The sequence below is a fragment of the Salvelinus namaycush genome, chromosome 28 (genome assembly GCF_016432855.1).
Source record: "Salvelinus namaycush isolate Seneca chromosome 28, SaNama_1.0, whole genome shotgun sequence".
Lineage (NCBI taxonomy): Eukaryota > Metazoa > Chordata > Actinopteri > Salmoniformes > Salmonidae > Salvelinus > Salvelinus namaycush.
The window spans coordinates 20,707,367-20,735,279 of NC_052334.1; the positions used below are offsets into that span (position 1 = coordinate 20,707,367).

A 27,913-nucleotide genomic window follows, 5' to 3' on the forward strand; every position below is an offset into this window, starting at 1 on the left:
TATCGCGCCAGCGAGCTGTCTGATTAAAAAGCCACTGATACCTGTTTTACATGCGATTTAAAGGTGCCCCTGTGGACGTTGGCATGAGCATAGATATCGCCAGTATCGACATGGTTTCGGAAGTCAACATGGTAAGTAGCCTACAAAATGTTTTTGTTAAGGGAGATGTGCCTCGTGCAACACATGTTAGTGTGAGAACACAGAACACGTGATTACGGCTTGGGTAATCTTCTGCATATTTGCGTGTTTCAATACCACTGTCCTCTAGATGTAGTGATAAATCCTCGTATTCTTGTCTTTGCCCTTGTTTGGTTACTAGTATAACGTTTTTCCGTTGACCAAAATGGTTCACTGCATTTCAGCACCAAGGAGAGCTACCGCAATGTGTGAAATCCAATCCATATGCAGAAACTTCCCTGTGGTGTCAGAAACACTAAAGTCAGAAAATTAATGGGGGGGGGGGGGGGGGGGGCGTTGGTGATGCACATGGATTTACAAGCGCGTACCTTACAGAATTGTGAGGTGTTACAAATACACATTACGAGTTATGAAACAGGGTGAATTGACGAGGAGGAGACTAAAAAATGGTGCTTGTTTGCTGCTTTGGCCTCAATGCAGTAATTACATAATGTTGTCAGTGACTCAACAAGGAGGCCCAGAAAAGCCAAATTGTGACGATGAATGTGGGCACTTAGTGTGTGCATATGAGTATTGGCAAGGTGCCAGTGATTGATACAAATTAATTTATGCTTGGATCAACTTGCCTTAAAAAATAATAACAGCAGGCATGACTGTAAAGTCTGTGCGTGTGTGGCAAGGGAGAATTTTTTTTCCTACTCAGCTTCCAAGCAAACACTTGGTGTTTATGGAATGTCGGGTAGTTCAATGTTTTCATGATGCTACAGAAAACTGCAGTCTTTACAGTCGTATTGCTCAGGGAGCTTTGGCATTCCCATTTTGGTTGTAGAACCGTGGTCTGCAGAGATACATTGCCAGTCAAAAGTTTGGACACACCTACTCATTGAAGGGTTTTTCTTTATTTTTTACTATTTTTTAGATTGTAGAATAATAGCGAAGACATCAAAACTATGAAATAACACATATGGAATCATTTAGTAACCAAAATAGTGTTAAACAAATCTAAATATATTTTATATTTGAGATTCTTCAAAGTAGCCACCATTTGCCTTGATGACAGCTTTGCACACTCTTGGTATTCTCTCAACCAGCTTCATGAGGAATGCTTTTCCAAACCATCTCAATTAGGTTGACATACTGGTTATGTACTGGCCATGCAGATTAAGTTTTTTAAATCACAAGTTAACACATACTGTAAATCTTGTCACGAGATAGCTGTTACTACTGTTACTCTGAATAGGACGTACAGTGCATTCGTAAAGTATTCAGACTCCTTGAACCTTTTCCACATTTTGTTACATTACAGCCTTATTCTAATATATATATATATATATTTTTTTAATTACCTCATCAATCTAACCACGATACCTCATAATGATAAAGCAAAACAGTTTTTTTGAAAATGTAGCAAATGTATATAAAAAAGCTATAATAATACGTTATTACATAAGTCTTTAGACCCGTTGCTATGACACTCAAAATTGAGCTCAGGTGCACCCTGTTTCCTTGATCATCCTTGAGATGTTTCTACAACTTGATTGGAGTCCACCTGTTGTAAATTCAATTGATCGGACATGATTTGAAAAGGCACACACCTGTCTATATAATGTCCCACAGTTGACAGTGCATGTCAGAGCAAAAACCAAGCCATGAGGTTGAAGGAAATGTCGATTGTGTCGAGGCACAGATCTGGGAAGGGGTACCAAACAAATTCTGCAGCATTGAAACTCCCCAAGAACACAGTAGCCTCCATCATTCTTAAATGGAAGAAGTTTGGAACCACCAAGACTCTTCCTAGCGCTGGCCACCCGGCCAAACTGAGCAATCGGGGGAAAAGGGCCTTGGTCAGAGAGGTGACCAAGAACCCGATGGTCACTCTGACAGAGCTCCAGAGTTCCTCTGTAGAGATGGGAGAACCTTCCAGAAGGACAACCATCTCTGCAGCACTCCATCAATCAGTTCCTTTATGGTAGTGTGGCCAGACGGAAGCCACTCCTCAGTAAAAGGCACATGACAGCCCGCTTGGAGTTTGCCAAAAGGCACCTAAAGGACACTCAGACCATGAAAACAAGATTCTCTGGTCTGATGAAACCAAGATTGAACTCTTTGGCCTGAATGCCAAGCACCACGTCTGGAGGAACCCAGGCACAGCTTATCACCTGGGCAATGCCATCCCCACGGTGAAGTGCGGTGGCAGCATCATGCTGTGGGGATGTTTTTCAGCGGCAGGGACTGGAAGACTAGTCAGGATTGAGGGAAAGATGAACGGCGCAAATTAAAGAGAGATCCTTGATGAAAACCTGCTCCAGAGCGCTCAGGACATCAGACTGGGGCGATGGTTCACCTTCCAACAGGACAACAACCCTAAGCACACAGCCAAGGCAACGCCTGGGACATGCTTAACACCCCGGCCATCCTACAATCTAAACTGGATGCCCTCAATCTCACACAAATTATCAATGAACCTACCAGGTACAACTCCAAATCCGTAAACACGGGCACCCTCATAGATGTCATCTTAACTAACTCGCCCTCCAAATACACCTTTGCTGTTTTCAATCAAGATCTCAGCGATCACTGCCTCATTGCCTGCATCCGTAATGGGTCTGCGACCAAATGACCACCCCTCATCACTGTCAAACGCTCCCTAAAACACTTCTGCAAACAGGCCTTTCTAATTGACCTGGCCGGGGTATCCTGGAATGACATTGACCTCATCCCGTCAGTAGATGATGCCTGGCTATTCTTTAAAAGTGCCTTCCTCACCATCTTAAATAAGCATGCCCCATTCAAAAAATTTAGAACTAGGAATAGATATAGTCCTTGGTTCACTCCAGACCTGTCTGCCCTTGACCAGCACAAAAACATCCTGTGGCGTTCTGCATTAGCATCGAATAGCCCTGTGATATGCAACTTTTCAGGGAAGTTAGGAACAAATATACACAGGCAGTTAGGAAAGCTAAGGCTAGCTTTTTCAAACAGAAATTTGCATCCTGTAGTACTAACTCTTAAACGTTCTGGGTCACTGTAAAGTCCATGGAGAATAAGAGCACCTCCTCCCAGCTGCCCACTGCTCTGAGGCTAGAAAACACTGTCACCACTGATAAAACCACTATAATTGAGAATTTCAATAAGCATTTCTCTACGGCTGGCTATGCTTTCCACCTGGCTACCCCTACCCCGGCCAACTGCCCGGCACCCTCCACAGCAACCGGCCAAAGCCCCCACCATTTCTCCTTCACCAAAATCCAGATAGCTGATGTTCTGAAAGAGCTGCAAAATCTGGACCCTCTCTTTCTAAAATGATCTGCCTAAATTGTTGCAACCCCTATTACTAGCCTGTTCAACCTCTCTTTCGTATCGTCTGAGATTCCCAAAGATTGGAAAGCTGCCGCGGTCATCCCCCTCTTCAAAGGGGGTGACACTCTAGACCCAAACTGCTACAAACCTATATATATCCCACCCTGTCTTTCTAAGGTCTTCGAAAGCCAAGTTAACAAACAGATTACCGACCATTTCGAATCCCACCGTACCTTCTCCGCTATGCAATCTGGTTTCAGAGCTGGTCATGGGTGCACCTCAGCCACGCTCAAGGTCCTAAACGACATCATAACCGCCATCGATAAGAGACATTACTGTGCAGCCGTATTCATCGACCTGGCCAAGGCTTTCGACTCTGTCAATCACCACATTCTTATTGGCAGACTCGACAGCCTTGGTTTCTCAAATGATTGCCTCGCCTGGTTTACCAACTACTTCTCTGATAGAGTTCAGTGTGTCAAATCGGAGGGCCAGTTGTTCGGACCTCTGGCAGTCTCTATGGGGGTGCCACAGTGTTCAATCCTTGGGCCGACTCTCTTCTCTGTATACATCAATGATGTTGCTCTTGCTGCTGGTGATTCTCTGATCCACCTCTACGCAGATGACACCATTCTGTATACTTCTGGCCCCTCTTTGGACACTGTGTTAACTAACCTCCAGACGAGCTTCAATGCCATACAACTCTCCTTCCGTGGCCTCCAACTGCTCTTGAACGCAAGTAAAACTAAATGCATGCTATTCACTGCCCGCACCTGCTCGCCCGTCCAGCATCACTACTCTGGACGGCTCTGACTTAGAATACGTGGACAACTACAAATACCTAGGTGTCAGGTTAGACTGTAAACTCTCTTTCCAGACTCACATTAAGCATCTCCAATCCAAAATTAAATATCGAATCGGCTTCCTTATAACGCAACAAAGCATCCTTCACTCATGCTGCCAAACATACCCTCGTAAAACTGACCATCCTACCGATCCTCGACTTCGGTGATGTCATCTATAAAATAGCCTCCAACACTCTACTCAAAAAACTGGACGCAGTCTATCACAGTGCCATCTGTTTTGTCACCAAAGCCCCATACACTACCCACCATTGCGACCAGTACGCTCTCGTTGGTTGGCCCTCGCTTCATACTCGTCGCCAAACCCACTGGCTACAGGTTATCTACAAGTCTCTGCTAGGTAAAGCCCCGCCTTATCTCAGCTCACTGGTCACCATAGCAACACCCACTCGTAGCACGCGCTCCAGCAGGTATATCTCACTGGTCACCCCCAAAGCCAATTCCTCCTTTGGTCGTCTTTCCTTCCAGTTCTCTGCTGCCAATGACTGGAACGAACTGCAAAAATCTCTGAAGCTGGAGACTCATATCTCCCTCACTAGCTTTAAGCACCAGCTGTCAGAGCAGCTCACAGATCACTGCACCTGTACATAGCCCATCTGTAAACAGCGCATCTATCTACCTACCTCATCCCCATACTGTATTTATTTATTTATCTTGCTCCTTTGCACCCCAGTATCTCTACTTGCACATTCATCTTCTGCACATCTACCATTCCCGTGTTTAATTGCTATATTGTAATTACTTCACCACCGTGGCCTATTTATTGCCTTAACTCCCCTATCTTACCTCATTTGCACTCGCTGTATATAGACTTTTTGTTTTCTTTGTTCTACTGTATTATTGACTGTATGTTTTGTTTATTCCATGTGTAACTCTGTGTTGTTGTATGTGTCGAATTGCTATGCTTTATCTTGGCCAGGTCGCAGTTGCAAATGAGAACTTGTTCTCAACTAGCCTACCTGGTTAAATAAAGGTGAAAGAAAAAAGAAAAGAAAAAAAAGAAAAACGCAGGAGTGGCTTCGGGACAAGTCTCTGAATGTCCTTGAGAGGCCCAGCCGGAGCCCGGACTTTAACCTGATCGCACATCTCTGGAGAGACCTGAAAATAGCTGTGCAGCAACGCTCCGCGTCCAACCTTACAGAGCTTCAGAGAAGAATGGGAGAAACTCCCCAAATGCAGGTGTGCCAAGCTTGTAGCGTCATACTCATGAAGACTTGAGGCTGTAATCGCTGCCAAAGGTGCTTCAACAATGTACTGAGTAAAGGGTCTGAATACTAATCTAAATGTGATATTTTCGTTTAAAAAAAAATATTTTTGCAAAGAAATCTAAAAATCTAAAAAAACGATTTAATCAATTTTAGAATAAGGCTGGAATGTAACAAAATGTGGGGGAAAATGAAGGGGTCTGAATACTTTTCGAATGCACTGTAAATTAGAGTGACGCTATACACACTGGAAATCATGTGTTGGTAACACTTTATAATAACTCCTATAATAAATTATTTATAATAGATTAGTAAATCGTTTATTCATAATTTGTTAATCATTACTCCCAAATTTGTACATGTTAGTAACCTAGTTATTCACACATTATAAACAAACTTTAAAGTATTTAATACTGATTCATAAGATCATTCATGAGATGTTTAATATAGGTCCTTAAACCATTTACTAATCATTAGTTGCATATTTTTGTATGGACTCATCTAAAGTGTGGGCTATTCATACTTTATAAATACTTTATAAATGTTTGAGTGACCGGTGTAATTTCTCACAAAAAGATGGACTTGCCATTGGTAGACATTCCAGCAGTACCTGATGCTCCTTAAGGTCTCAAAATGGCCCCGAGAACATATCAATGGTAACAGAATAAGCACACAACACAGGACATTAAATTAAATATATAGAACATTTTATCCCAAAACAGTCACACTGTTGTAATAGTGTGATGTGTAACTTCAGACACACTATGCTGAGTAAAATAACATTTTTAGTCCAGAAATGCTAACATAAGTGTTTCTTGGCAGTGACTTTTCTACCAAAACCAAAGTGTGGATTGCAGTCACTTGTTAGAGCATTTTAATATCGGTTAACCCAGATCTAAAATATTGCATAATTTGGTCAGCTGCATGATTAAATTCTGGGTCCATATGTGATAGAAATTGGGAGTTCCGGTTTGCGATTGTCGAAATAATATCAGTGACGAAAACCAAAACACCGGAACTACTGCTGCTCGTTATCCTACGCATTCCATTCTGTCGCAACAGATGAATCGGTTTACACAAGAGATTAAGAGCAGTCTATAGACTTCTTACAAGGTAAGGAAACAAATATCTGAATACATTATTTCACTCGACTATCATATTAAGTTTATAGAGTTACTACCTTTAAAGGTCCAGTAAAGGTGCGTGTGAAAATACATGTAACATTTCTACCTCATCGAGGGAGTCATAACCACCAGTTATCACCAGTTATCACCAGACATCACCAGTTGCACACAAATAGTCTGCAAATCATAACTGTAGGAAAATCTGGTTAGCCAAAAACACTACAATAACTCATGTAAAAAGGCTAGACGTTTGTCCAATGTTCATCATTGGTCGGGTCCTGAAGATTCTCATCTCTATAGTTCTTTCAAACACACACATGGTATTCAAAACTGTCTCTCAAACACCCATAATGAAGCAAGGTTTTTGATTGGTGAACATTTTCAGTTCATTAAGGATCATTCCAAAGTAATAGATGTAATAATAGTAATATATCTGTAATGGAATATTATATCTGGTTTCAACACCATTGATCACATATGAACAACAGACTATTTGCACTTTGACATACAAAATGATTATTACTTACTGTAGTATCTGTGTTTCCAGTCATTCAACTGGCTATTGAGTATCAATGACATTGCCTCCATACATTTCTATATTTTTGGTTGTCTGAAACCCATTCATCCAAAGAAATGGGTCCCGTTACTGAGCAGTCTACTACTGAGTTATTTGTGACATCTGATAGTAGAGTGCCTGCAGTAGTTTTTCACATGTGAGCTGCCCTTCTGAAATTGCCTTTTATTCTTGCGTATTAAAAGGCTTCATTAAATTATAAATTGGAAGTCACAGGCTTGCACCTGAACAAAGCCTTTTACGTTCATAGCATTCATACATGAGTCATTTCCACATGAGATACTGAATTTGTCAAGTAAATATAGACAGAGTTTGTGGAGTCAATGATGTGCTGTCATCGTGAGCCAAGGTTATGAATTGTTTATTAGGTTGAATTCCTACTGACAAAATCTCCTCTTGGAAGATGGAAGGTGCTTCTTTCTCTGAGCCGGGCCCAGGGGACTTCTGATTGGAAAGCCTAACAGCCTGGACGGGTCATTGATTGTGCCTCTGTGGCCTCTTCCTGGTTTAGCATTTGAATGTGTATGAGACTGGGAAGCTGGAAAGGGTTTTATGCTCTGTCTGATAGAAACATTTGGCATCGGCTCTCCTTGAGAAAGGCCACACCGAAACGTTGGTCATACTGGTCACGATATAAATATCCATCCATAAATTGATTATATACTATAGTACGCCTATTGCTATTTCATTACATGTACTTCGCACCCTGCTTCAGCAACATCACTGTCACCCAGTAGACTTTTTGGGGGTAAGTACTGCAGTTTGTATGACAAGCTACGTGATACAGCGATTTGGACTGTATTGGATGTTGGCATCTAGAAAGGGTTTTGAATGTACAACCTTGTGTTTTTTTGCATCACACATCGCAAAACCACACCATAGTTTTGGGTTTTGAGGGTGGTTACTACGGAATAACTGAGTGGCAGTTACATTTGTATAAGAACCAGTTGCAAAGTTTACAAACAAATGCAGGCGCAGCACCCTGATTGTGGCTTAATTAAAAGGCCAAATTATAGCTCTTCTGGGTTAAGCTAAGAGCTGTGTGATCATCTGTGCTTTTTTTGGACCTGTTCTCATCTGATGGCAGGATCTCTCTTCCCACCCCAACCCCCCTCTCTCAATTTCTCTCCAACTCGCTTTGGCTTGTAATGTTATCAACAGGAAGTTTATTTTGAGATCAGATTATGTGCTGTTGATAATGCAGCTATATGGCATTTGTTGTATGGTCAGTCACGTCTGTAAAATTGATCAAATACATCTGTGATCTTTCCTGGTTAAATAAAGATTGTGAATAAATACCTGACTTCCACTCGACTACCATACTGTAGCATATTTGCACACACACTTACCCCACCAAACATGCCACCAGGGGTCTTTTTACAGTCCCCAAATCCAGAGCAAATTGGAGAAAGTATACAGTAGTATATAGAGCCATTATTACACGAAACTCCCTCCCATCTCATATTTCTCAAATTAACAACAAACCTGGTTTTAAAAAACAGATAAAGCAACACCTCACGGCACAATGCCTCTCCCTGTCACGCCCTGACCATAGAGAGCCCTTGGATTCTCTATAGTGGTTTAGGTCAGGGTGTGACTAGGGGGGTGTTCTAGAATGTGTATTTCTATGTTGGTGGTTTTGTATGGTTCCCAATTAGAGGCAGTTGGTAATCGTTGCCTCTAATTGGGGATCATATTTAGGAAGCCCTATCTCCCACCTGCTTTGTGGGATATTGTTTGTGTTAGTGTGTTTGGGCACTACGTCTTCACGTTCTTTTTAAGTTTTGTTTCTAGTTTCACTTTGTATTAAAAATATGTGGAACTATACTCACGCTGCGCCTTGGTCCGCTCATTTTGAAGTTCGTGACAGAATATCCCACCAAACCAGGACCAAGCAGCGTGCCCAAAAGGGAAAGGAGTTTTGGACATGGGAAGAAGCGACGGGTGGATGCGAAACCCTTCCTTGGCGGCAGACGGAAGGTAATAATGGAGGACAGCGACGACGCCAGGGTTCGCGGCCACAGAAAGCCCAAGGACAACCCAAAGATTTTTTGGGGGGGTGGCACATGGAGCTGGCGGCTGAGCCGCAGGAAGAGCCAGACACCGTCAGGGAGGCAATGGAGAAGTTGGGAGTGAGAGAGATAAGAGAAATGTTGTGCAAGTGTGTTCTGCTCAACATTCGACCAGAAGATACGGTTAGCAGTCTGGTGAAACCTGTGCCGGCTCCACACATCAGATCTCCAGTGCGCCTCCCCAGTCCGGTACGTCATGTGCCGGTTCTCTGCTTCGCCCTAAAAAGCCAGAGACCGTCAGGGAGGCGATGGAGAAGTTGGGGGGGAGAGAGAGAGGAGAGAGATGTTGTGCAAGTGTGTTCTGCTCAACATTCGACCAGAGGATCCGGTTAGCAGTCTGGTGAAACCTGTGCCGGCTCCACACATCTGGACTCCAGTGCACCTCCCCAGTCCGGTACGTCCTGTGCCTCCTCCCCGCACTCGCCCTGAAGTGCGTGTCACCAGTCCGGTGCCACCTGTACCGGCTCCACGTACTAGGCATCCAGTGCGCATTCACAGTCCAGAGCTTCCGGCGACGGTTCCCAGTCCAGAGCTTCCGGCGACGGTTCCCAGTCCAGAGCTTCCGGCGACGGTTCCCAGTCCAGAGCTTCCGGCGACGGTTCCCAGTCCAGCGCTTCCGGCGACGATTCCCAGTCCAGAGCTTCCGGCGACGTTTCACAGTCCGGAACCTCCTTCAACGTTTCACAGTCCGGAACCTCCTGCGACGTTTCACGGTCCTGAACCTCCTGTGACGTTTCATGGTCCAGAACCTCCGGCGACGGTCCACGGTCCAGGATTGGACACCTTGCCTGGAAGCTCCGGACCGTGGATCGTCGCCGGAGGTTCCGGACCGTGGACCGTCGCCGGAGGTTCAGGACCGTGAAACGCTTCCAGGCAAGGTGTCCAGTCCCGCTCCAGGGCTGGAGCTTTCCTCTGCGCCGGTGCCCAGTCCAGGCGCGGCTTCCAACCCAGCTCCATGGCCGGAGCCTTCTGCTGCACCGTTGCCCAGTCCAGCCATGGCATCCAACCCAGCTCCATGGCCGGAGCCTTCCTCGGCGCCGGTGCCCAGTCCAGGCGCGGCTTCCGACCCAGCTCCATGGCCGGATCTGTGGTCGGGGCTACGACCCGCACCGGAGCCACCACCGACACTATTCACCGCCCCTACCCTCCCCATTTGGTTTCAGGTTTTGCGGCCGGAGTCCGCACCTTTGGGGGGGTACTGTCACGCCCTGACCATAGAGAGCCCTTGGATTCTCCATAGTGGTTTAGGTCAGGGTGTGACTAGGGGGGTGTTCTAGAATGTGCATTTCTATGTTGGTGGTTTTGTATGGTTCCCAATTAGGGGCAGCTGGTAATCGTTGCATCTAATTGGGGATCATATTTAGGAAGCCCTATCTCCCACCTGCTTTGTGGGACATTGTTTGTGTTAGTGTGTTTGGGCACTACATCGTCACGTTCTTTTTAAGTTTTGTGGTTTTGTTTCTAGTTTCACTTTGTATTAAAAATATGTGGAACTATTGGTCCGCCTTGGTCCGCTCATTTTGAAGTTCGTGACACTCCCCTATTTGACCAGGTACCAGTTTCTTTATAATGTACTGTACTGTTTAGGTGTAAACTTTTAAGCTTTTGATGCTTGAAAGGATAGAAACATTTTTTTTGTAGTTATGAAAATGGACATTGATCAGTCATAAAGGAAGTCCCTCTTAATGAAACTCTCCTTTTCTTCCACTTTTGTCAAATTCTCTGCAGACTTCACACCCCATTAGCTTTTTGTTAAAGCTCCTCAGCTAAAGCCGCTTGACTATCCCTGACGGATGCCAATGTGCTTCTTTGGTCTAACCTAAAGTGAAATACACTTGTGATAGATTAGCAAAATAAAAATGTAGAGGACACAGCTGACACAGCTGACTAAGATTATGATTTTATTCAAATAGCTGTCACGTCCTGACCATAGTGCTTATGTGTTTTGCTTGTTTTAGTGTTGGTCAGGACGTGAGCTGGGTGGGCATTCTATGTTGTGTGTCTAGTTTGTCTGTTTCTGTGTTCAGCCTAATATGGTTCTCAATCAGAGGCAGCTGTCAATCGTTGTCCCTGATTGAGAATCATATATAGGTGGCTTGTTTTGTGTTGGGGATTTGTGGGTGGTTGTTTCCTGTGTCAGTGTTTGTGCCACACGGGACTGTGACGGTTGGTTCGTTTGTTGTTTTGTATTTTGTCTAGTTTTCGTGTTATTAAATCATGGAAACTTACCACGCTGTACATTGGTCCTCCGATCCTTCTCGCCTCTCCTCGTCCGATGAGGAGGACGAAATAGACTGCCGTTACAATAGCTCTTTGGAAAGACTCCATTTTGAACAAAAAAGGACATGCCTTAGAAAATGTGATCAGCAAATGCAAGTGAGCCAATTAACAGCCAAATAATGTTACAGATAAAAGTATATATAGTATGTGAGCTAATTATGGTTTGGAAGAGCAGTTTACACATGCAATAAAATATGTTGAATACGGGTTATTGGGACATCATTAAGAGACAGTAAATGTGTTGATTTTATTATTATAAGGTCGATCGGCTGCTTACTATCTAACCCTAAAAAAAAGTTGAATGCTCAGCATGTGTACTGTATGTAAGACAATGGGCCAAAATGCATCACAAGTGCCGAATACGAACTAAAATAGATATTTACACATCCATCTTAAAAGCACCCAGCCTAGCCTACATAGACTAGCTAAGTGCAAATGACTTGTATGTTAGCGTTGAGTTCAGATACTCTGTTGATGCCAACAGTGGTACTGTATTATTTTCTTGTAATGCTAGTACTGTTAGTTTGCTACAGTGAGATTCTTCTAAGAGATTTAATGCTAGCCTAAGCATGACAATTCCAGGCAAAAATGGATTTTAATTGTATTCTTACCAAATATCACAGAGGGGTTTCTGATACCCTTGCTTCTTCAACAAATCATACAACCTTGCGGTAACATTGAAATTAGTCCGAAAGGCGGGCTGTATGCTGAGTTAGCGCCCGAACGTGGCAATACCAGAATGATTATACAAGTATATTTCAGGTCAGTGTCTTACTGCTCTCACTCGTACTGACCTTAGTAATCAGACATGCTGTGCTGTCAAAGGCAACCGGCTAGTGAACCAGACAACACTGATGTGACATGAGCTGTAGGAGGTTTGCTGTGAGATACCAAGGGTCAGACTCGTATTCTTTCCCTCCTTGAGTTGAGTGGTTGTCTGTGGCAAAATTTCTGCCTGAGCGACCTCGGACATTCATTGAAAAAGGGCTGCTGCATGTGTTCAGGTCTTCGATAGCCTACATTGTTAAATGCCGTCAGGATGTCACACATGATAGTGATGCTTCCCCATGGGGCAGTATACTACAGTAGTAGTAATAGTCAAGGCTGCTTGATTTCTGTTCAGTCAAGAATTAATTTCAAGAGATTAACGGAGTATTTGATTAAGTTAGTTTGTGTTGGAGACTTCAAATAACGGCCCGTGACGGATGCGATCAAGGGAGAGGTGAGCGGTCTTGTTTTCAGATGATTTGATAGTCTGATTCCTGCAGGATTGTAGCGGCAGAGAGATTTGAGCACTCTTTGCTCTACTTAAGACTTTAAGACTTAGTATTGGGCTGAAATAGCAGGTAGTTCTCACCTTGTGGCTGGTGTGAGATACTGTAATGAATTAGTCCTGGTCTCTTTATCTTTCTCTCTCCCTCCCTCTTCCCTGCACTCTTTCTCTCTACTCTCGCTCCTTGTCCCTCACTCCAACTCCCTTTCTTTTTTCTCTTGGGGCTTTCTTCATTTAACTGTCAGATTTTTCATATTGCGGACTGTACCTAGATTTTTGTGGTTTGTTTGCTGGACATGTGAAGGTCTCGCTTTTACAAGCTTGAGTGACGACAAGTAAAAGTGGTGTTTGTTAGCAACGTGTGAAAGCTATTTTGTTATCATGGCAACCACAGTGGAATTGCTTTGACTTTGTCTCACAGTCCATATCATTTCAGATATTTGTGGAGATTTGAAAGCGGCAACTCAGTTTCTCAAGGTGAGAGCGGTAGGAGTGCACGGTTAGTACAGCCATGACTCATAAAGTGACGGCCACGCTCAACATACTGTAGAACTCTCTCCCAGGCCCCATGGAAGCCCACTTGTGCCAAAATCAATCAACAGCACAGATAGGAAGGCAATAATCGCTTTATCGGGGTGTTAATGAAAATGCAGGTGTCGTATGTTGCATTGGTTAGCCAACAATGTGATTATATTGTGTGAGAACTCCTCATAGTAGGCCTAGTTGTTAGTATGAGGAAGCTTACGAACCCCCACTACTCCTCCTGTCATGGCACCTTATGTATCTCCACAGCAGCTCCTGTATTGAGCGCCTTATGAAGCCCTCATAGTGGCTTGTGGTCAGGAGTTATTGATCTGTTTGGGAGATTGATGTGTCCGCCGCCTCCTTAGGATGAGGATTTATGTGATGCTCTGCCGATAGCACTTCATCTCACCAGTGAGAAAGATCAAGGTGTCAAGAGTGGGTTCTCAGTTCAAACAACTTAATTTTAACTCAAAATCTGTTGCCCATGCTGCGCCATGATCAGGGGTTCAAGCACTGAGGACGCAGGAGCCCACCTGGATTTGATTGACAGTTTTATTTCCCCCCTGGAATAGAGAAACCAAGGCACTGCACAGTGTGGGTGCAGAGGTTTGAGTCCAACTGCCCCCCCAAATTTACTTCAATAGATCCTATGGTGATTTTCCTATAGTCTCTGGTACACCATTTACTGTATATTACTGCAGTAACCACAGTATGAGAGAGTCATGGGGTGTCTGATTAGGTCCTTGTACTCCATAGATTTGATCTCTCTGAAAACAGTGAGGGAGTAGGGCGTCACCAGCACTATAGACTGAGATGACGACAACACAAAGATGTTGTCAGAGAGTCTGTTTCTCCATCTTCTTGTCATTTGACACATTAAAGTTGGGGGGCTCATTGATACGTATTCACAGTAATAGGTGACATTTCCCAGTGCGAGGCAGACTGCTGCAGTGGAACTGCACTCTTTCTTTGTGCTTTCTCACCATTCAGTCCTGGAAATAATGCAGATGAAGAGATGAGTTAAGACATTATTGCGCTAAGAGCTCTGTGAGATTAATTTAAAGCAAGTAACTTCATTTTATTTAATTTTATTTTGAGCCTGAAGCAGAGCAGATGGGGGAATGCTGTGTTTTATCTAATCTGTCCCTTCGGTTCTGTCTGTACTGTGAAGTCCTGTCTTGTACTGCACTGTACTGATACAGTACCATACAGTCCTGGTGCTGTCTATCTGTAGTACAGAACACTGGGCCTTTTTATAAAGCAGTACGAGTGCATTCTGTTCACCATCTTGTTCTGCAGAAGTGTCTTAAGAATTCACAGAATATTAGTGTGAAGGAACTATGAGGGCATCTTGCTGCTTATTTGTAAGCCTTTTTAGTCAACTAATGCATGTTAGAAAGTACTTGTGTTTGGTAGCTAGTGAGAAAATTATAGATTTAGCATTTTCTGAATAAGAGTGAGAGCTAGGATTTCATCACACATAGAGTACACACTGACCGTTTAACATCTAGACCTGACCACCGTTCTAGTGTAATTCCAAACCAGAGTAAGACCCATTAGACTGGAAGTTAATGGTTCCCCATCAGATTAGATGTCAAGAGGCATTTCCTATAAGGAACATCACAGGCACTGCTCAGTCAGTAGGAGCGTGGGATAAAATATGAGGTGGCGCGACAGAGGGCACTCAGGGTTAATGCTTAATGGAATCGTTCTTCCCTGGCCCAAGCCTCTCAGGATATCTGGAAGATAGAAAGTCATGAGAGGAAGACAGTCTGAGACATGCTTTTCTGCTCTATTCACCACCAAGATAATCTCGATGATAGTTTTATTGAATTGTCACTTTCTTACATGTGTATGACTTCATGCACATGGTGTTGGCATGTTGTTGGCATGGAAACAAGGGGAGAGACGGGACTAGAGGAGGGGATGGTTATTGGTCTAGGGGACAGGAAGAGGTGGGTCGTGGGTGGGTGGTGAGGGGGGGGGTAATTCATTTTGAGTTCCAGTAGACTTTATTTCGGCAATTAATTGAAATTTCAATGAATTTGACACCATCTCTGGTATGCATACATATCAATTACCGGCAATGCCTGTCTGTTTGTACATTCTAGTACAGACAGTCTTATCCAAGCACTTATAACACAGGCTTCAGTCCACTCAAACAGCAATGTAGTCAGTCGCCTGCAGTAACACATGGTGACAGAATCTGACAAGTTCCTAGTTATGCTGTGCACCCAATTTGCACTCATGTCTCAAAAAGGACATAGACATTACTAAAATCTTGATCAATAACTCATTGACAGTAAATGTATGAAAATAAGGCCTAGATTCAATCAGATCAAGCATTAACCTGGCAATAGCCGACACCTGAATAGCTGATGTTTTGGCGGTGTAGGCTATATAGAAGTAATGATGCTCAAATTGAAAATCATTGAACAAAAAAATGAGGATTTCTATCAGCCTAATCAAGGTATAGATTACATCTCACATTCCAGTGTTCGAACTTATAAACAAAGCTGCATGGAATTTATCTTAATGTGATGCCGTGCAGCCAATGGCAATGTGCACTTTAGATAAGCGGCAGAAGCATGTAGATTTGAAAGCTCAAACGCAGTTCCACCACTGACACCGCCAAAACAACTGCTATGCTGATGTCGGCTAAAGCGGATCAGATTGAATAGAGCCCTAAGTCTTGGACGACCTTGAAACATAATAACACAGAACATTATACAGGTTTTTAACTGCAACCAGTGCTGACATTTGTCTGTTACACTAAGCAGGTTGGACATTCCTCTGACTTGGTGGGATCTTCAAATTTGATTGAAAGATGAGTCTTGAGTTGTGTCCTGACTTTTCTTCATTGGCACGTCCGACAGCAGAAGAAGCTGCAGAGACCTTTGTCAATAACTTTCCTCAGTGGGACTGAATTACATATCATGTCTGTTTTTGTCAGGGATCCAACCCCGTTTGGATAGTGTCAGCCAAGATGGAGGAATTCCTACCTCAGAATCCTCTTAAGTCAGCTAAATATATCATATGCAAGAGCTCAACAATGGGACAGTTAGGCAGCAAGTCGTTACCAAACTACAGCAGGAATAGTCCTATGCAACATTTCCACACAAGACACCGGGAACGATCAGAAGAGTATACTATTGATAGAGAAGAATAGATTAATAAATGTTTGTAGTCTTTTGAGGGCGCTGCACACCATAGTGGAATTTGGTACTTTTGTGTTTGTGTGTTGGTTCGCTTACTTGTGTGTGCAGCCATGCATGCACGCATGAGTGAACACTGCAATGACGCCCAGCTAAATCTGAAGCAAGTCTGCTCTCATGCAATGAACACCATTCATCCAATAAATATCTGCAGATCCAGTTGCCAGCAACTTTTTTTCATCATGATTGCCAAAAGCCGCAGAAGTTTTGACAGTAACTAGGCTGGGAGGGAGGACTGCGCCACCATCTCTACCCCTCTCCTCCCACCCTCTCTTCCTATCCCTCTATCCTGTGATGTCTGCACCCGTAGATGGGCATGGATTGGGAGGAATTAGGTCACGAAGAAGCACACTGCAGAGGGGATAGCGTGGTGCCGACGTGCGTATGAGAGAGCCCGTGTTGTCGTCCGCGGTGCGGTGAAATATGGAGAGGAGTAGAGGAGCACTCACTTGTCTGCCTATCACACATCAACAAAGGAAATGGGGGTGAGAGGAAACATGCCAAGGGCATCGCCTGCCCCTGTTTCCCTTCCTGTGTGAGTGTCTGAGAGTGAGTGTGCGTGTGACTGTGTGTTTACAGTGCAGCAGCGGGCGCTCTGCTTTAGCGCTCTCATATGCATAACGGTATTCCACTCACGTTTAAGACTTTCTGCTGTGGAAATGCTGAGGTGCCAGAGTGATGATGGGAAAGCGGGCGTCGAGGGGAACAGCTGTTTCTAATAATAGGCTCCAAGGAAAGTGTTTATCCCCAATGAGGGACAGAGCTGCAACGCCCCCTTCCTCTCCTCCTCCGTTTCTCTGTTCCCAGCCTTATGAGGCAGCAGTTCTCACTTAAAGCTATGTCATCCCAAGTTTATGTTGCTCACTAACAGTTCCTGTGGATTTCTAATTCCCCTATCTGTTATTTATTGGTTTGCATGTAAGGTACAGTAAGAGGCTTGTAGCTGTACTTTCCAGGTTTATGTAATCATACCTGTGTTATGATGGTGATAAAGCGAGCATTATACATCTATCATGTTTTTTTATTCAGGTTGCAGGTTCTCCTATACAGCAATTAATTTGCAAATCAACTATGTTATGTTCATTTTTTATTTCTTGCTCACATCTTAAAGGCCCAGTGCAGTCAACATTCAGTTTTACCTGTGTTTAATATCCTATTGTACAACAGCTGATGAAACTAAGACTATAAACATGTTAAAAATGTGATCAGTGTTATTTCCTCATAGAAAATACAATCTGCACAGGACCTTCTCATCAGCTGTTTTTGCAAGGGTGGCGTTTCGGCTTGCCTGGTGACATTACCAGGTGTTAAGTTAGTTAATAGACCAATAACAAAGCAAGTTCCAAAATGATTTTCAATAACAGCTAGTTTTCCCCTCCCCACTCAAACCACTCCCAGACAGTCGTAGCAAAATTCTTGCTTGATAAGTAGTTTTTTGCTAAAAAGCTATTTTTGTTACTTTTTGACAATGTTAATTGAAACCTGTTACAGTAAAGTACTTAATTGATACCCAGAAATGATTTGATACTGATATAAAAACGGCAGCATTGGGCCTTTAATCATGCACATTTGAGTGAGATAGCCTGTATTTAATTTATTATATGGTTATATGAATCCAATATGAGATTGATGTGTATGATCAGGAGCCCCTCAATTGAAGGATGGTTCCATATTCTGGGTAATAGTGAAAATAATTACTGTAACATCTGCATTCTAGAAGCAGTTATCTCTGACACCTGGTGGAGGGTTGACAGGTACAGATCTCTTGGCCCTGATCATACACATCAATCTCATATTGCATTCATCATGTTGTCTCTTTCAACTGTCTGAAGAAACTACTTTTAATTACCAGTGCAGTCTAAGCCCAAGCAGTAGGCATGCTTTAAAGCAGACACATTATTTAGTGTGTTCGTATTGTAAAACATTTAGTTTGTCCATGAATAACCAACAAATTGTTCCTTCATAATTGAATAAAATATGAAAATGTAACTCCAATAAGCTTTTTTCCCAGAAAGTTTATTCCCCTGAAGTATGTTCTGAAATGCCTGTATAAGCATCTTCTCAAACTGCAACGAATACTGGAAAGCTTGAACGCTGTGAGTGGAATCTTAACTGCAGTTTTGCAACCCAGATTAGATTGATAGAAACCAGAGTGATGCAACTCTCCCCTGCCAGCCCTCAGAGAATGTTACCAGCAGGTAAGTGAAGCATTTTGAAGTGTGTTTCATCAAAATGCCTGCAATGCTTTTTGGATGGCTGATATAAATGATATCCATTCATTGTTAATTCTTTGTTTTTGGTTGGCCCTGTTCCTGCTGTCCCGTCAACAGCAAATCTTCAGATTGGGAAAAGATGCCGCAGTGCTGTCACTAAGATCAAACCGCAGCAGCGGCTCAAAAATAGCCACATTTAAGATGGGCCCAGAAAAGAGCCCTGGGGAACACCTCACTTGACCTTTGATAAAAAATCTAAAGAGAGCTAATTGAACATTAGATAGCGTATTCAATCTTGCCAGATGGCATTTATTGTATACTGTATATAACAAAGAACTTTGAAATGTACCGTCATGTTAGTTTTCTCATCTCTTTCCCACAGTATGTTTTACTTTTTGGTCCTCTCTTTATTTGTTACTCCCTCTGGAATTTCACACTGGTGCAAACGCTGGGTAAATCTGGCACACCATTTTCAATATCAACGCAGTACCAAATTACAACAAACACAGTTAAGGTCTTTCTCATTAAGCTGGTTTGCTGGCACATCTTTTTCTCAATAACCTTGAGTGATCTTGAAGACCTTGTGCACCTTGGCAACCGTCTCTGTCGCCTAATGATCAGCTCTGTTATTGTTATTCCCCACCCTCCTCTCACTCTCTCACACTGCGATACACACCACTCGATATGCAAGGGAAGATACCCTCTGATATCGGACAGAGTGTTTATGGCAGAGCCAAAATGTTAGCCCTTCACGTTGCACCTCAGGTTTATTGACACATCATCCTTCTTCTCTCTCATCAGTAACTTCCCAATGACTTATCCAAACTAGCTTGAAACCTGACTGAATGTTCAAACTTAGCCATTGATAGTCACAACAATAGCTCATGACGGCATTACGCTCATTATGCGCGTGCATGTAGCTGTTATAAGTATAAATGTAAACCCGAGAGAACAACAGAACAGAGTAAAAAGGTAAAAGAGGCAAATGTTCAGATTGACGTTTGGGGGTCTGATGCAAGGGTAGAGAGAAAGGGGAGAGTTTGAGGGCAGGACTGGACGGAGGGCGTGACAGGAGTGACAGTGGGGCAGGTGATGGAGGTAGAGTACTGTAGCTGCTCAGCCTCTCCAAGGAGCAGAGGAGCGAGCGATAGTCGACTGTTTGCTGCGCTTAATAAGAACTGACGTTACACAACAGAATCCACCTCAGCAGTATGTGGCCTTATTGCAGAGTCTGTGGTTGCCATTTTTAAAAAGGTGCGCACTGTGTGGGAGACTGCAGTGCATCCCCGACTGACAGCAGAGACTCAGTCTGGAGCATTGGTAACACACTCACACATATACAGTGGGGAGAACAAGTATTTGATACACTGCCGATTTTGCAGGTTTTCCTACTTACAAAGCATGTAGAGGTCTGTCATTTTTATCATAGTTACACTTCAAATGTGAGAGACGGAATCTAAAACAAAAATCCAGAAAATGACATTGTATGATTTTTAAGTAATTAATTTGCATTTTATTGCATGACATAAGTATTTGATACATCAGAAAAGCAGAACTTAATATTTGGTACAGAAACCTTTGTTTGCAATTACAGAGACCATACGTTTCCTGTAGTTCTTGACCAGGTTTGCACACACTGCAGCAGGGATTTTGGCCCAGTCCTCCATACAGACCTTCTCCAGATCCTTCAGGTTTCGGGGCTGTGCTTTGTAAGTAGGAAAACCTGCAAAATCGGCAGTGTATCAAATACTTGTTCTCCCCACTGTACATTTAGTCATACAATCATCCAGGTAGTCATACACAGAGACAACCCAACCAGACAACACACAAAGGACATGCAGTACATTCAGAAAGTATTCAGACCCCTTGACTTTTTCCACATTTTGTTATGTTACAGCCTTATTTTAAAATGGATTCAATTGTTTTTTTTCTCATCAATCAACACACAATACCCATAATAACAAAGCAATGTTTTAGAAATTGTTGCAAATGTACAAAAATAAAATAAACGTATTTACATAAGTAGTCAGACCCTTTGCTATGAGACTAGAAATTGAGCTCAGATGCATCCTTTCTCCATTGCTCATCCTTGAGAGTTTTTACAACTTTATTGGAGTCCATCTGTGCTAAATTCAATTGATTGGACATGATTTGGAAAGGCACACACCTGTCTATATAAGGTCCCACAGTTGACAGTGCATGTCAGAGCAAAAACCAAGCCATGAGGTCGAAGGAATTGTCCGTAGAGCTCCGAGACAGGATTGTGTCGAGCACAGATCTGGGGAAGGGTACCAAAAAATGTCTGCAGCATTTAAGGTCCCCAAGAACACAGTGGCCTCATTTCTAAACGGAATAAGTTTGGAACCACCACCCGCCAAATTGAGCAATCCAGGGAGAAAGGCCATCCGATAGTGACTCTGACAGAGCTCCAGAGTTCCTCTGTGGAGATGGTATAACTTTCCAGTTCTACTATCTCTGCAGCACTGCACCAAAAAGGCCTTTATGGTAGAGTGGCCAGACGGAAGCCACTCCTCAGTAAAAGGCACATGACAGCCCGCTTGGAGTTTGCTAAAATGCACCTAGACTCTCAGAACATTAAAAACAAGATTCTCGGGTCTGATGAAACCAAGATTTGACCTCTTTGACCTGAATGCCAAGCGTCGTCTGGAGGAAACCTGGCACCATCCCTACGGTGAAGCATGGTGGTGGCAGCATCATGCTGTGGGGATGTTTTTCAGAGGCAGGGACTAGGAGACTAGTCAGGATCGTGGGAAAGATGAACGGAGCAAAGTACAGAGAGATCCTTGAGAGGATCTACAGTGAAGAATGGGAGAAACTCTCCAAATACAGGTGTGCCAAGGTTGTAGCGTCATACCCAAGAAGTCTCGATTTAATCGCTGCCAAAGTTGCTTCAACAAAGTACTGAGTAAAGGGTCTGAATACTTATGTAAATGTAATAATTCAGTTTTTTATTTTCAATACATTTGCTAAAATAAAAAAAATATAGGTTTTTGCTTTGTCATTAAGGGGTGTTGTGTGTAGATTGATGAGGAAAAAACAAACAAATTAATCCATTTTAAAATAAGGCTGTAACGTAACAAAATGTGGAAAAAGTTAAGGGGTCTCAATACTTCACAAATGAACTGTACACACCCACACACAGTGCCACAGCCAACAGGTACACTGTGAACACTCCAACAACAGAGAGCTAATCCCTCCCATAAACACTATACACCATGTACTTTCCTATTGTGTGCCTAATCATCCCACCCTTTCCTCTTCTTCATCTTCCACCCCCTAGGATTACACCATCACTATGTACTTCCAGCAGTCCTGGAGGGACAAACGCTTGTCCTACACAGGGATTCCCCTCAACCTGACACTGGACAACAGGGTGGCAGACTCGCTCTGGGTCCCTGACACCTACTTCATCAACGATAAGAAGTCCTTTGTGCACGGGGTTACAGTGAAGAACAGAATGATCCGACTCCATCCTGACGGAACTGTGCTCTACGGCCTCAGGTGAGTGTGTGTGCATCAGCGTTATGTGTTCTTGGGCTCCTATGTCAGCGTTTTTGTTTGAGGTGTGTGTTTGTGTGTGTGTCTTTGTCTTAGTGTCTGTGTCTGTGTGTGACTGGTGGCTGGTTGAAAAACATGCAACCATAGCTCCTACACAACATCTCTTAGTGTGTGGATGCTGCAACTCTACTGCAGAAACATGGGCAAGGAAACCCTCCATTCCTCAAAGCCCTCTCAAACAGCCGTTGCACTTTCTCCTCTGCCTCTGGAGCGTGAGAGGAAGACCCAGGTGGTGAATTATTTATGGAGCCGCGCTCCCCTGCAGTCCGGAGCACAGCAGCAGTGTAGCCTCGTACTCTACATGCTCCCCTCCTCGCCTCTGCAGGGCTGAGCCGTGCTGAAGCCAGTCGCACCGAGCTAACGAAGAGAATTGAAGGGCAGCCACTGTCAATAATGACAGTGGAGATCAGAGGGATTCAGCGCTTTGGTGGGGGGGAATGATGACTTGACAGTTTTTCTAGTTAGATATACTTTTTTGGAGCTACGAGGCAGAACTGTAGGGTTGGTAGGGAAGATCCAATACATGTTCAGTCGGGGGGCATTTCTTGTAATCATGCCCGTGCTGACGATGGATGTGGATTCTGTCAAACGTGCTCTTTTGAGGGGGTTTGTTCAAGCCAAAAGGTGTAGTTTGTTTGGGAAGGCATTTGTGTTGTTTTCGTTATCCAGCAGTACCCCGGACCATCAGGGTTGCATTAAAGTAGTCCTGCTCTACCCAATCACTGACATTAATTGATCAATTAAGTGTGAGGGAGAAAGGAAAACCAGTGGACACTGAGGCCTTTGAGGACAGGAGTTAGTCACCCTCTGCTATAGCTAGTTAACTGACTGAGTTAAAGGCTAGCTGGTAGTTCTGGGAGATAACATCTGTCTCAAAGATTCAAGTAAGATTAGATCACCACAGTAATCTGACTCAGATTGACCTCATCTGTTGAAAAGACACTAGGGGGTGTGATCTGAGTCACGGAACCAATGTGAACGTCGACTGGAATCAAACCTGTGTTGACAGCGAGATGGGCCCATCACAAAAAGGACAGTGTTAAGTCTGTGATCTAGCCATTAGTTCTGAAAGCTAACATCTGGCGCCAACATCTGTCTTCGGGTCTCGGGGTAGGTTACATCACGGCAGAAGCTAATGACAACAAGGCAATCAAGCCCATTAGCTACGTTAGCATGAGTTGCTGTGACTGCACTCGACGTCTAGATTAAGGAAGTTTGTGTGGTTCAGATCTTTGTGAGGGAGCTGCAGTGTTTTCTTCAACTCCATATGACTTGTTAGGTTAATTAGGGCTGAGGGGGAGTCGTGCGTGGCGTTAACCTGGTATGGTGGTGGAAAAAAAGGTCATTGATGTGTCATTTGATTAAGCATTGGTTTAGGCAACATACATATTGGCTGTGCCCATAATACATCTGAGGGGTTATTTTTGGTGTATAGGTCTGTAGTATCATTTGGTGGCAAGGCAAATTTAAGATACTTTGTTCTTGTTTCAGTTGTCGCTAAAGGATTTGGTAATATGTATTAGGTGGCTGAACAGCATGCTCCTGATTGTTTACTGGCATGAGCATGTCTGACAATAAAAACATGATTATCAAGGTAACATTTAGGACCGGATTCAAACATGCCAAAGCAATGTTTATGCAACTGCTTTGTTTACACGTCGAATTCCAATTCACTCCATGAATGGACTGAATTCAAATTCAGTACACACCATCCCTGTCTATAGGCAAACACTCAACTCACCTTAAAACTTCTTACGGCTGAGATCCCGTTAACGGGATCGACTTGACAACAGCCAGTGAAAGTGCAGGGTGCCAAATTCAAACAACAGAAATCTCATAATTAAAATTCCTCAAACATACAAGTATTTTACACCATTTTAAAGATAAACTTATTGTTAATCCCGCCACAGTGTCCGATTTCAAAAAGGCTTTATGACGAAAGCACACCATCTGATTATGTTAGGTCAGTACCTAGTCATAAAAACACAGCCATTTTTTCCAGCCAAAGAGAGGAGTCACAAAAAGCAGAAATAGAGATAAAATGAATCACTAACCTTTGATGATCTTCATCAGATGACACTCATTGGACTTCATGTTACACAATACATGTATGTTTTGTTCGATAAAGTTCATATTTATATCCAAAAATCTGTTTACATTGGCGCGTTATGTTCAGTAATGTTTTGCCTCCAAAACATCCGGTGATTTTGCAAAGATCCACATCAATTTACAGAAATACTCACAATAAACATTGATAAAAGATACAAGTATTATACATGGAACGTTAGATAAACTTCTCCTTAATGTAACCGCTGTGTCAGATTTCAAAAAAACTTTACGGAAAAAGCACAACATGCAATAATCTGAGTACGGCGCTCAGACACAAAAACAAGCCATACAAGTACCCCGCCATGTTGTGGAGTCAACAGAAGTCAGAAATAGCATTAGAAATATTCACTTACCTTTGATGATCTTCATCAGAATGCACTCCCAGGAATCACAGTTCCACAATAAATGTTTGTTTTGTTCGATAAAGTCCATAATTTATGTCCAAATACCTCCTTTTTGTTTGCGCGTTTAGTTCAAAAATCCAAATTCATGACGCGCAGGCCAGGCGAAAAGTCCAAAAATTCCATTACAGTTCGTAGAAACATGTCAAACGATGTATAGAATCAATCTTTAGGATGTTTTTAACATAAATCTTCAATAATGTTTCAACCGCAGAATTCCTTTGTCTTTAGAAACGAAAAGGAACTTCTCACGGGGGCACGCCTGAGTGAGCTCATGGCACTCTGCCAGACACCTGGTTGAAACAGCTCTCATTCCCTCATCCTTCACAGTAGAAGCCTGGAAGAAGGTTCTAAAGACTTTTGACATCTAGTGGAAGCATTAGGTAGTGCAATATTGCCCCATAGACACTGTATATTGGATAGGCAAACCTACAAACCTCAGATTTCCCACTTCCTGGTTGGATTTTTTCTCAGGTTTTTGCCTGCCATATGAGTTCTGTTATACTCACAGACATCATTCAAACAGTTTTAGAAACTTTAGAGTGTTTTCTATCCATATATATTAATAATATGCATATCTTAGCTTCTGGGCCTGAGTAGCAGGCAGTTTACTCTGGGCACCTTATTCATCCAAGCTACTCAATACTGCCCCCAGCCATAAGAAGTTAAGCCTTCCTTAGTCCTTTGAAGGGCACATTTAAAGGTAGACTGATCAACATGACATCATCCTACACAGCAGGACAGATTGCCACTATTGGCTCTTCCCAGTTTGGGCATGCCCACATACTGATAGTCTTGGCAGATGTGTATTCTGTTGTTATTGACGTCTGTAAGCAGGAAGTAGCCCCTCTGTGCATGATGACGTCTTATTGTCTTGTGTACCTTTAACAAATCCTATTGATTGACATTTCAAGATAGCCTACTGTAGAAAACCACATTAGCTTGGTTTGAGTTGAGTGGTCTGCCTGTTGCTTGAGCAGCAGTGGCCTGGGTACTGGCTGGCACAGGCCTGTGGAGACATTCATTAGCGATAGCCATGCCTCTCAGGAGGATCAGGTGATTCACCCTGCTGGCGCCGGCAGCTCCAGTCTGCCTCAACCATACGCTGCTCTCCCCAGGAGCACTACCAGGAAAACCTGCTCCGCTCGCCTCTCATCTCCAGTCCCCATCTCTTTTGTCTCTCTAAAAGGTAAATGGTGCCCAGTGCATCCAGTTATCCAGTGGTACTGTACTGAAGTGTAGATCCCGTGTTGGTACCAGTTTAGAGTTACAGTAACTAATAATGCTTCAGCATCATAGTTCTCCCCATGTCCCTGACCACTGCCATAATAATTTGTTTGTAAACAATATTTCTTTGTTATGGCTCTGTCATTTCCTAGGACACTTTATACGTACAGTGTATTTGGAAAGTATTCAGACCCCTTGACTTTTTCCACACATTCTTATGTTACAGCCTTATTCTAAAATGGATTAAATTAATTAATTTCCAAATCAATCTACACACAATACTGACAAAGCAAAAAAAATACAGTTTTTTAGACATTTTTGCACATTTATGAAAAAACAACAACCTTATTTACATAAGTTTTCAGACCCTTTGCTATGAGACTCGAAATTAAGCTCAGGTGCATCCTGTTTCCATTGATCATCCTTGAGATGTTTCTACAACTTGATTAGAATCCACCTGTGGTAAATTCAATTGGCTGGGCATGATTTGGAAAGGCACACACCTGTCTATATAAGGTCCCACAGTTGACAGTGCATGTCAGAGCAAAAACCAAGCCATGAGGTCGAAGGAATTGTCCGTAGAGCTCAGAGACAGGATTGTGTCGAGGCACAGATCTGGGGAAGAGTACCACAACATTTCTACAGCATTTAAGGTCCCCAAGAACACAGTAGCCTCCATCATCCTTAAATGGAAGAAGTTTGGAACCATCAAGACTATTCCTAGAGCTGGCTGCCTGGCCAAACTGAGCAATAGGGGGAGAAGGGCCTTGGTCAGGGAGGTGACCAAGAACCCGATGGTCACTCTGACAGAGCTCCAGAGTTCCTCTGTGGAGATGGGAGAACCTTCCAGAAGGAGAACCATCTCTGCAGCACTCCACCAATCAGGCATTTATGGTAGAGTGATTAGACAGAAGTCACTTCTCAGTAAAAGGCACATGACAGCCTGCTTGGAGTGACACCCTACAGTGAAGTATGGTGGTGGCAGCATCATGCTATGGGGATGTTTTTCAGTAGCAGGGACTAGGAGACTAGTCAGGATGGAGAAAAGTACAGAAAGATCCTTGATGAAACCTGCTCCAGAGCTCTCAGGACCTCAGACTGGGGTGAAGGTTCACCTTCCAACAAGACAACGACCCTAAGCACTCAGCCAAGACAATTCTCTGAATGTCCTTGAGTGGCCCAGCCAGAGCCCGGACTTGAATCCGATCGAACATCTCTGGAGAGACCTGAAAATAGCTGTGTAACGATGCTCCCCATCCAACCTGACAGACCTTGAGATGATCTGCAGAGAAAATCTGCAGAGAACTCCCCAAATACAGGTGTGCCAAGCTTGTAGCATCATACCCAAGAAGACTCTAGACTGTAATTGCTGCCAAAAGTGCTTCAGCAACGAACTGAGTAAAGGGTCTGAATACTTATGTAAATGTAATATTTCAGTTTGTTATTTTGTAATACATTTGCAAAATTAAAAAAAAAAACTGTTTTTGCTTTGTCATTATGGGGTATTGTGTTTAGATTAATGTGGGGAAAAAACTATTTAATCAATTTTAGAATAAGGCTGTAATGTAACAAAATGTGGAAAAAGTCAAGGGGTCTGAATACACTGTACATAACATTCTGTTTGTGGCAAGAATTTTGTATAGTCATTTAAATGTAAAAACTCAATTCTGAATCAAGCGTTCTTTTGCATATCAGTTATCAACCATGTGCCACAGAATCGGCACATCGAAAATCTCATCCCGACTATTTTGCAACCTGTTTACCTGGCGCCGCGGTAAACATTTTGGTCTTCAAGTAAAACTGATATTTTTTTTA

General features: G+C 43.2%; 1 protein-coding gene across 2 annotated transcripts in view; it reads left to right on the forward strand.

Moving 5' to 3' along the window:
• LOC120023509 (gamma-aminobutyric acid receptor subunit beta-1-like) overlaps positions 1-27,913 on the forward strand; it is a 70,688-nt gene that overhangs the window by 9,138 nt on the left and 33,637 nt on the right. For both annotated transcript variants that reach the window (XM_038967535.1, XM_038967534.1), the window contains exons 3-4: positions 64-131; positions 22,084-22,304. In XM_038967535.1, coding sequence (XP_038823463.1) covers positions 64-131; positions 22,084-22,304 — 289 coding nt within the window. The remainder of the gene's footprint in view (positions 1-63; positions 132-22,083; positions 22,305-27,913) is intronic.